Here is a 10527-nt window from a genome sequence, read left to right on the forward strand (position 1 = left end):
GCCAAGAAGTAACATTTTATGTAAGGGGTTATTAAACATGTGAATAATTATAACTTTACCCTTTTCTACAGAATACGTACTAAGATTTAGAGATGGATTTTGTTTTACTTGTTGGCCCAAAACCAATTCTGAGGAGAAATAGATTTGTCAAGGGAGGATCTATTGGGTCCATTGGAAGAGGAACTCAGTAGAGACTTACTAAATGTTCATTGAATATAAACCACTGTTGAAGATATAATCATGATGTGCTGAGTAACATAATGGATGTATTGATATTCCTGTTCACAATGTCTTTACAGGTCCTCTTCTGAGCTCTCAACTTTGAAACAAGCCTGAAAGAAGAGTCAATGGGCCAGATTAGCAACGTTACAGAATTTGTTCTCTTGGGTCTTGCTCAAGACATTGATGGGCAAAAAGCATCATTTGCAATGTTTTCATTTATATACATTGTGACCATGGTGGGGAACCTGCTTATCCTGGTGACTATCATTGGCAGCCCCTCTTTGGGCTCCCCAATGTATTTCTTCCTTGCCCACTTGTCATTTATGGATGCTGCATATTCTACTGCCATTTCACCCAAATTGATGATAGACTTACTCTGTGATAAAAACACGATTTCCTTCCCAGCTTGCATGGGCCAGCTCTTTATAGAACACCTATTTGGTGGTTCTGAGGTCTTCCTTTTGGTGGTGATGGCCTATGATCGCTATGTGGCCATCTGTAAGCCGCTGCACTATTTGACCATCATGAATAGACAGGTTTGCATCCTTCTGTTGGTGGTGGCCTGGTTTGGAGGTTTAGTTCATTCAGTGTTTCAAATTGCTGTTGTTTATAGTCTCCCTTTCTGTGGCCCCAATGTCATTGACCATTTCATCTGTGACATGTACCCATTATTGGAACTGGCGTGCACTTACACCTACTTTATAGGCCTCACCGTGGTTTTCAATGATGGAGCAATCTCTATAGCCGTCTTTACCTTTCTGCTAATCTCCTATGGAGTCATCCTAAACTCCCTTAAAACTTATAGTCAGGAAGGGAGGTGTAAAGCCCTGTCTACCTGCAGCTCCCACATCACCGTGGTTGTCCTCTTTTTTGTTCCCTGTATTTTCATATATGTTAGACCAGTTTTAAGTTTTCCTGTTGATAAATTTATGACTGTGTTTTATACAGTTATCACACCCATGTTGAATCCTTTAATATACACATTGAGAAATTCAGAGATGAAAAATGCTATAGAAAATCTCTGGTGTAACAAATTAACTATAGAAAGAATAAGAATGTCCCTCTTCATGTAGCTACAGGGATATGTAAACAAGATCTTTCCAGTGAGATTGTCAGACTTGTAATGGCAATTCAGGGATCTTAGATTGGGAAAGCAGGATTTAGGAGCTCCCAGTTCAGTAAACACCTTGTCCCATCATAACTTCAATTTGATATCCAGGATCTCAAATTGTATATGCAGATTGAGTGTGGATGAAGCTCTCTGGTGCAATTTCTAATGTACAACTCTTTTATTCTGGTTCTTATTTATTTTCAGATCTATAAATTAGAGACAGAGTTTTTCTTTCACATTCTCAGCATACAGTGGAAGAAGAGAGGAGTAGATAACCAAAAACAGACACTCCTGTTCACAAGAAAAGGCTAAGGTGCTACCTTCAGTGCAATTTCCTTAAAAACTTTGTAATATTTCTGTGTTTTTATTGGAATTAACAACATTATTAAAGAGTCATATTCAGAAATACCTTTGCAACTGACTCTTGGGTTCGAGCTGAAAGTCTGTGTGTGCAGTAGGATAATTCCCATAAGAGTCTTAGGATTATTATTGTTTAATTGGTGGGGATTATGAGACACACTTTAAAATCTTTCTGAAGTCTTCTCAAAGAATCTTCCATTGTCAATTTTGAGATGACATTTATTCTCACATTTAAAGCATGTGGCATTGGCTTTAATGTCAGAAGCTAGGTGAGCTTACTTACACTGAGAGTCTTTAGATCTTTGGACAGACTGGAAAGGGAAACCAGTTTGATTTTTGAATCCAGAAAGCTTGGGTTATTATTTTTCTTGTACATTCTGCTAGAAAATTAAAGATATTCTTTCAACTTATATTTTTACCTATGATATCACACACTTTTATAAGAAACAGGTTGAATATTCAAGATTGTACTTGAAAATTTTAGCTGGATCCACCTGTTCGCTTAAGTACACTTTCTGTTTTCTACATTATTACATGTGGCAGTATCACCAGGCCTTTCTGGCACTAGATAAGGAGTCACTTCTTTGTCCCTAGTTACTTCCGTCTTTTCAGTCATCACTTACACTGTCCTGGTGACCCTTCTACGTGTCATCTAGCATCTGATATTAAGGCCTATGCCACATGCTTTGAATTGTTGTTATGGAAGCACCACACTTACAGGTGCCACTCTTTATTCTGGTCATCTCTTCCCGTGCTGTACAAGGCTCCACAGATTTTGCGACTTAAAACAATCACCATCTTATTTTATCTTCAAATTTTCTGGGCCAGGAATTCGGGCAGTGGTTGGCTGAGTATTTCTTCTGCTTCATGTGGCATGGACTGAAGTCACTCAGTGTTATTCAGCTGATAGCTGGGGCATCTGTAGAGTCCAGGAAAGCTTACTTCACATTTATAGTATTTTGGAGGTGATGACTGGAAGAGATCCACTGAGTCCTTCCTCCTACCCATTTAGATGAAGGACCACAAGGTCTCTAACAGGATAGTCAGGCTTTTTACATGGCACTAAGAGATCCCCATGGTAGAAATTAGAAGGTGGCAGGCCAATGAAGGGCTATGTCCGGAACTGGCACAATGTCACTTGCACCATCTTCTATTGCTCAGAGTGTTCACATGACCATCCCAGATTTGAAATGTTACAGAAACACACAATAACCCTTGAGGGGGAAGTGGGAAAGTCACTTTGCAGAGCAGTGTCAGAACAATTGACTGCTTCTGAAAGGCACGTTAGAAATTTTATTCAGATTGAGTTGAATCTATAAATCATCTTGGACTGAATTAATATCTTAACAATAGTGGGGTTTCTAATTCTTGAATACTATATATCTACCAGGTATTTTAAATATTTATGTTTGAAACATTTTGTAGTTATTAGCATATGAGTCTTACTCATCTGCTCCTAAGTATTTATATCTTCAGATGCTTTCACAGGTTTTTAATTTAAAAATTTTCAATTATTATTGCTGTTAGTATATATAAATGCAATTGAATTTTTAATTTGGCATTTTAGACCTATAAACATGCTAACATTGCCACTTGTTTCTTGTCATCTCTGGAGAGTCTTTGGCATTTTTTGGACATGATCATGTCCTCTACAAACAAGAATGGTTCATTACTTGGAGGGATATAGGTATGTTTAGCTTTTCAGTTTGTTTTGGGGTCATTTTCAGAAGGTTGTGTTTTCCCTACATTTTACCCTTTTATCTAAGCTGTCAAATTAATTAAAATGAGGCTTTTTATAACAATTCTTTGCTATTCCTTTAAAGTCTAAAGGATCTATTTTAAGATGATTTTAAAAAAATCTGATACTGGCAATTTGAATTTCTAATTCTTTTTCTTTCTTGATAATTCTTGTTAGAAGTATATCAATTTTATTATAAAAATACCAACTTTGGACTATTTTGATTTTCTTTATTTAATGTTTCCCATTTTACTAATTTTTATTATGTTCTTCTTTTACTTACCTTGGATTTAATTTACTCTTCTTTAGGTGAAAACTCAGATGGATGCTTAAACATTTGAGTTTTAATGTAGCATGGCTATAAATTTCCCTCTCAGTACTATTTGAATTGCAGCTTTTACATTTTGATATGTTTTAGTTAGTGTTGAGTTCTAAATATTTGCTTGTTTATATTGTAACCTCTACTTTGATTCATAGATTATCAAAAACTTATTGCCAATTTCCAAATATTTGAAGATTTTCCTAAATATGTGACCTGCTTATTCTCATATAAAAGTTACTCTAAAACTTAGGCTCAAAACACTATGTACTTATTATGTCTCAGTTTCTGTAGGTCAGGAAACTAAAGATGGCTTAGCAGGTTTCAGTGCTTCAGGGTCTCTTACAAATCTGTGATCATTGTCTGGCTGGGGCTACAGTCTCACATGAAGGCTCGGCTCAGGAAGGATCCACTTCCAAGCTGGCTGTTGGCAGGACTCTGTTTCTCGATAGAAATGAAAAATCTTTTGACGGTGTCATTCTACTTAACATCCCACAGCACTTTGGAATTGTTTTCTGTATTTTACTTCTGCATGTTGTTAACTTCTGAATATATTGATATTAATTTTGTTTGAACAATTTTTATAAAAGAAGAAAAGAAAGAAAAAGAATCTATGTATTATGTCTACTTTCTGAATTCTTTTCTGTAAATTATAAGTTTTATATAATACTGTTTTTTTCAGGCTGAGGAATTTTTTCATGCATTTCTTATAATAGAGATCTGTTAGTTTTGACATTTCTCATCCCTCAAGTATTGAACTCATTACTGAATTGCATAAGGCAGGTTGAGACTACATTTAGCTCTCCCCTCAACACAAAAGAGGTAAAAGATTGAAAGAGTGAGAAAAAATTCCAGCAATTTGCCAGTGCAAGGGCTGTTAGAAAAGAGTTTGAAGTTCAGTTTCTGCCATAGTAGAATGATGTAGTAAACGTTTCAACTTTCTATTGACACTCAAGAAGGTCCATGTCTCAGCATTAATGCCTACATCCCGGAATTAAAGATTATACAACAGCACTGTTAGACATCCTTTACCAATTGGGATACTCCTTTTCTTTCTTTATATTTTATCATCTTTACCTTTTTATAGTTCGAATTTTTTTCTTATGCAATTGTATTAACAGAAGCATTTACTGCATTGTATATTTCCTACAAAAAATACAATTCCTAGACATAGCATTAAATAACTTCAGTTTAATTCTCCCATTCAAGTGAGAAGGGGTTCATTGTCTTTTCCCAGCATTAGCTGACTTCATGTCATCTATGAGAGAAACAGTTTTATTCTCTGCAGATAAGATAATGTTACGTGTAAAGAATAATAGTGTGCATTCTAGGTGTTGTCACACATCTCTGTGCCCCTTTCCCATCTGACATGATTTTTCCTTTTAGCTATTACATATATAAATTCATCTTTTGATTAAGCCAGTATTACATGGGTTGTAAGGGGTATAATATGTCCATGTGATATACTTTTTTTTTTTTTTTCAAGACAGATTCTTGCCCAGGCTGGAGTGTAGTGGCACAATCTTGGCTCACTGCAACCTCTGCCTCCTGAGTTCAAGTGATTCTCTTGCCTCAGCCTTCCAAGAAGTTGGGATTACAGGCATGTGCCACCACATTTGTTTAATTTTTGAATTTTTAGTAGAGATGGGGTTATGCCATGTTGGTCAGGCTGGTCTCGAACCTCTTACCTCAGGCGATCTGCCCCCCTCAGCTCTCAAAGTGCTGGGATTACAGGCATGAGCCACCATGCCTGCCTGTGTGATGTACTTCTTAGCTCATTTATGCCCACTGGCCATGAGAAAATTTGTGCTTTGATTCAGAGATTTGGGGAATCAAACTGGTAGACCATGTATGGCTTCAATAACATGATGGTGTTTTCATCTGTGGTTTGGGTCACAGGCTAAGTTAAACTTAAAGTGTAATTAAAAGTATAATCAAGAAAAATCCATTTGACATCACTAGGAGCTATGGCTATTGGTCCTTTGTAATAATCCTACAAGCTCTGTTGTGGTTTTTTGACCCTGGAAAATACTCCTTAAGGCATTTAAAGCGGTGTTTCTGCTCTTGTTCTAGCACCTTAGTCTTTATCACATTACTGGTTTTGGTTGACTTGGATATGTTATTATTCTTCCCATCATTATATGTCATTCATCCCATATATCCAAGTTGTCACTAGAAAATTCCGAGACAAAGGCTTTCTATTACTTTTTAAAAAAGAGTGAACACAGGGAGGGGAACATCACACACTGGGGTCTGTTGGGTGTGGGGGGCTAGGGGAGGGAGAGCAGGGGGTGGGGTGGGGAGATTGGGAAAGGATATCATTAGGAGAAATACCTAATGTAGGTGACAGGGAGATGGAGGCAGCAAACCACCCTGGCATGTGTATACCTGTGTAACAATCCTGCAACATCTGCACATGCACCCCAGAACTTAAAATATAATTAAAAAGAGTGAAAACCTAGGTTCTTTGGGGGACTTATAGCACCCACTTTAATCTTCCCTTAGAATCCTAATCAAACTTCCATAATAGCATTCTCTGATGCTGGATTTCTTGTTCATCAATTGATCAGAGGCTTGTCTGCCTGACCAAATGGTGAGGTTACAACACAGGAGTCAGGAGATATTCAGACATTGCTCTGAGACTGAGAACCAATGCGCCATGAACTAAAGGTTATGCTGCTTTTATGACCATATTGTACATATGGTCATTCAGAGGACTTACTTTACCTTCTTGGAACAAGGTTCTACTATGAGAATTTCAGCAGATTTTCTTTCTTTTTTTTTTTTTTTTTTAATTTTTTATTGGATTATAGGTTTTGGGGTACATGAGCAGAGCATGCAAGACAGTTGCGTAGGTACACACATGGCAGTGTGCTTTGCTTTTCTTCTCCCCTTCACCCACATTTGGCATTTCTCCCCAGGCTATCCCTCCCCACCTCCCCCTCCCACTGGCCCTCCCCTTTTCCCCCCAATAGACCCCAGTGTTTAGTACTCCCCTTTCTGTGTCCATGTGTTCTCATTTTTCATCACCCACCTATGAGTGAGAATATGCGGTGTTTCATTTTCTGTTCTTGTGTCAGTTTGCTGAGGATGATGTTTTCCAGATTCATCCATGTCCCTACAAATGACACGAACTCATCATTTCTGATTGCTGCATAATATTCCATGGTGTATATGTGCCACATTTTTCCAATCCAGTCTATTATCAATGGGCATTTGGGTTGATTCCAGGTCTTTGCTATTGTAAACAGTGCTGCAATGAACATTCGTGTACATGTGTCCTTATAGTAGAACGATTTATAGTCTTTTGGATATATACCCAGTAATGGGATTGCTGGGTCAAATGGAATTTCTATTTCTAAGGCCTTGAGGAATCGCCACACTGTCTTCCACAATGGTTGAACTAATTTACACTCCCACCAACAGTGTAAAAGTGTTCCTTTTTCTCCACATCCTCTCCAGCATCTGTTGTCTCCAGATTTTTTTTTTTTTTTTTAATTTTTTATTGGATTATAGGTTTTGGGGTACATGAGCAGAGCATGCAAGACAGTTGCGTAGGTACACACATGGCAGTGTGCTTTGCTTTTCTTCTCCCCTTCATCCACATTTGGCATTTCTCCCCAGGCTATCCCTCCCCACCTCCCCCTCCCACTGGCCCTCCCCTTTTCCCCCCAATAGACCCCAGTGTTTAGTACTCCCCTTTCTGTGTCCATGTGTTCTCATTTTTCATCACCCACCTATGAGTGAGAATATGCGGTGTTTCATTTTCTGTTCTTGTGTCAGTTTGCTGAGGATGATGTTTTCCAGATTCATCCATGTCCCTACAAACGACACGAACTCATCATTTCTGATTGCTGCATAATATTCCATGGAGTATATGTGCCACATTTTTCCAATCCAGTCTATTATCAATGGGCATTTGGGTTGATTCCAGGTCTTTGCTATTGTAAACAGTGCTGCAATGAACATTCGTGTACATGTGTCCTTATAGTAGAAGGATTTATAGTCTTTTGGATATATACCCAGTAATGGGATTGCTGGGTCAAATGGAATTTCTATTTCTAAGGCCTTGAGGAATCGCCACACTGTCTTCCACAATGGTTGAACTAATTTACACTCCCACCAACAGTGTAAAAGTGTTCCTTTTTCTCCACATCCTCTCCAGCATCTGTTGTCTCCAGATTTTTTAATGATCGCCATTCTAACTGGCGTGAGATGGTATCTCAATGTGGTTTTGATTTGCATCTCTCTGATGACCAGTGACGATGAGCATTTTTTCATATGATTGTTGGCCTCATATATGTCTTCTTTCGTAAAGTATCTGTTCATATCCTTTGCCCACTTTTGAATGGGCTTGTTTGTTTTTTTCCTGTAAATCTGCTTGAGTTGTTTGTAAATTCTGGATATCAGCCCTTTGTCAGATGGGTAGACTGCGAAAATTTTTTCCCATTCTGTTGGTTGCCGATCCACTCTAGTGACTGTTTCTTTTGCTGTGCAGAAGCTGTGGAGTTTCATTAGGTCCCATTTGTCTATTTTGGCTTTTGTTGCCAATGCTCTTGGTGTTTTGTTCATGAAGTCCTTGCCTACTCCTATGTCCTGGATAGTTTTGCCTAGATTTCCTTCTAGGGTTTTTATGGTGCCAGGTCTTATGTTTAAGTCTTTAATCCATCTGGAGTTAATTTTAGTGTAAGGTGTCAGGAAGGGGTCCAGTTTCTGCTTTCTGCACATGGCTAGCCAGTTTTCCCAACACCATTTGTTAAACATGGAATCCTTGCCCCATTGCTTGTTTTTGTCAGGTTTATCAAAGATTGTATAGTTGTATGTATGTTGTGTTGCCTCCGGTGCCTCTGTTTTGTTCCATTGGTCTATATCTCTGTTTTGGTACCAGTACCATGCTGTTTTGATTACTGTAGCCTTGTAGTATAGTTTGAAATCCGGTAGTGTGATGCCCCCCGCTGTGTTCTTTTTGCTTAGAATTGACTTGGCTATGTGGGCTCTCTTTTGGTTCCATATGAAGTTCATGGTGGTTTTTTCCAGTTCTGTGAAGAAAGTCAATGGTAGCTTGATGGGCATAGCGTTGATTCTGTAAATTACTTTGGGCAGTATAGCCATTTTCACAATATTAATTCTTCCTAACCATGAACATGGAATGTTTCTCCATCTGTTTGTGTCCTCTCTGATTTCGTTGAGCAGTGGTTTGTAGTTCTCCTTGAAGAGGTCCCTTACGTTCCTTTTGAGTTGTATTCCAAGGTATTTTATTCTTTTTGTAGCAATTGCAAATGGCAGTTCGCTCTTGATTTGGCTTTCTTTAAGTCTATTATTGGTGTAGACGAATGCTTGTGATTTTTGCACATTGATTTTATATCCTGAGACTTTGCTGAAGTTGTTTATCAGTTTCAGGAGTTTTTGGGCTGAGGCGATGGGGTCTTCTAGGTATACTATCATGTCGTCTGCAAATAGAGACAATTTGGCTTCCACCTTTCCTATTTGAATACCCTTTATTTCTTTTTCTTGCCTGATTGCTCTGGCTAGAACTTCCAGTACTATATTGAATAGGAGTGGTGAGAGAGGGCATCCTTGTCTAGTACCAGATTTCAAAGGGAATGCTTCCAGTTTTTGCCCATTCAGTATGATATTGGCTGTTGGTTTGTCATAAATAGCTTTTATTACTTTGAGATACGTTCCATCGATACCGAGTTTATTGAGGGTTTTTAGCATAAAGGGCTGTTGAATTTTGTCAAATGCCTTCTCTGCGTCAATTGAGATAATCATGTGGTTTTTGTTTTTGGTTCTGTTTATGTGGTGAATTACGTTGATAGACTTGCATATGTTGAACCAGCCTTGCATCCCTGGGATGAATCCTACTTGATCATGATGAATAAGTTTTTTGATTTGCTGTTGCAATCGGCTTGCCAATATTTTATTGAAGATTTTTGCATCTATGTTCATCATGGATATTGGCCTGAAGTTTTCTTTTCTTGTTGGGTCTCTGCCGGGTTTTGGTATCAGGATGATGTTGGTCTCATAAAATGATTTGGGAAGGATTCCCTCTTTTTGGATTGTTTGAAATAGTTTTAGAAGGAATGGTACCAGCTCCTCCTTGTGTGTCTGGTAGAATTCGGCTGTGAACCCATCTGGACCTGGGCTTTTTTTGTGAGGTAGGCTCTTAATTGCTGCCTCGACTTCAGACCTTGTTATTGGTCTATTCATAGTTTCAGCTTCCTCCTGGTTTAGGCTTGGGAGGACACAGGAGTTCAGGAATTTATCCATTTCTTCCAGGTTTACTAGTTTATGTGCATAGAGTTGTTTGTAATATTCTCTGATGATGGTTTGAATTTCTGTGGAATCTGTGGTGATTTCCCCTTTATCATTTTTTATTGCATCTATTTGGTTGTTCTCTCTTTTCTTTTTAATCAATCTGGCTAGTGGTCTGTCTATTTTGTTGATCTTTTCAAAAAACCAGCTCTTGGATTTATTGATTTTTTGAAGGGTTTTTCGTGTCTCAATCTCCTTCAGCTCAGCTCTGATCTTAGTAATTTCTTGTCTTCTGCTGGGTTTTGAGTTTTGTTGATCTTGCTCCTCTAGCTCTTTCAATTTTGACGATAGGGTGTCAATATTGGATCTCTCCATTCTCCTCATATGGGCACTTATTGCTATATACTTTCCTCTAGAGACTGCTTTAAATGTGTCCCAGAGGTTCTGGCACGTTGTGTCTTCATTCTCATTGGTTTCGAAGAACTTCTTTATTTCTGCCTTCATTTCGTTGTTTACCCAGTC

The 10527-nt window shown here is 38.2% G+C and overlaps 1 protein-coding gene across 1 annotated transcript; it reads left to right on the top strand.

The window, feature by feature from the left end:
* The first annotated feature begins 347 nt into the window (after window positions 1-347).
* On the top strand, window positions 348-1295 carry LOC100399596 (olfactory receptor 4A5-like). Its single transcript, XM_002755318.3, has one exon. The coding sequence runs from the start codon at window positions 348-350 to the stop codon at window positions 1293-1295; it is 948 nt and encodes a 315-aa protein (XP_002755364.3).
* Window positions 1296-10527: the final 9232 nt, after the last annotated feature.

Source organism: Callithrix jacchus, chromosome 10 (genome assembly GCF_049354715.1).
Source record: "Callithrix jacchus isolate 240 chromosome 10, calJac240_pri, whole genome shotgun sequence".
NCBI lineage: Eukaryota > Metazoa > Chordata > Mammalia > Primates > Cebidae > Callithrix > Callithrix jacchus.

What these genes read in the sequence shown, in the direction of transcription:
- LOC100399596 (XM_002755318.3), top strand. Translation starts at nt 348, where the DNA reads ATGGGCCAGATTAGCAACGTTACAGAATTTGTTCTCTTGGGTCTTGCT.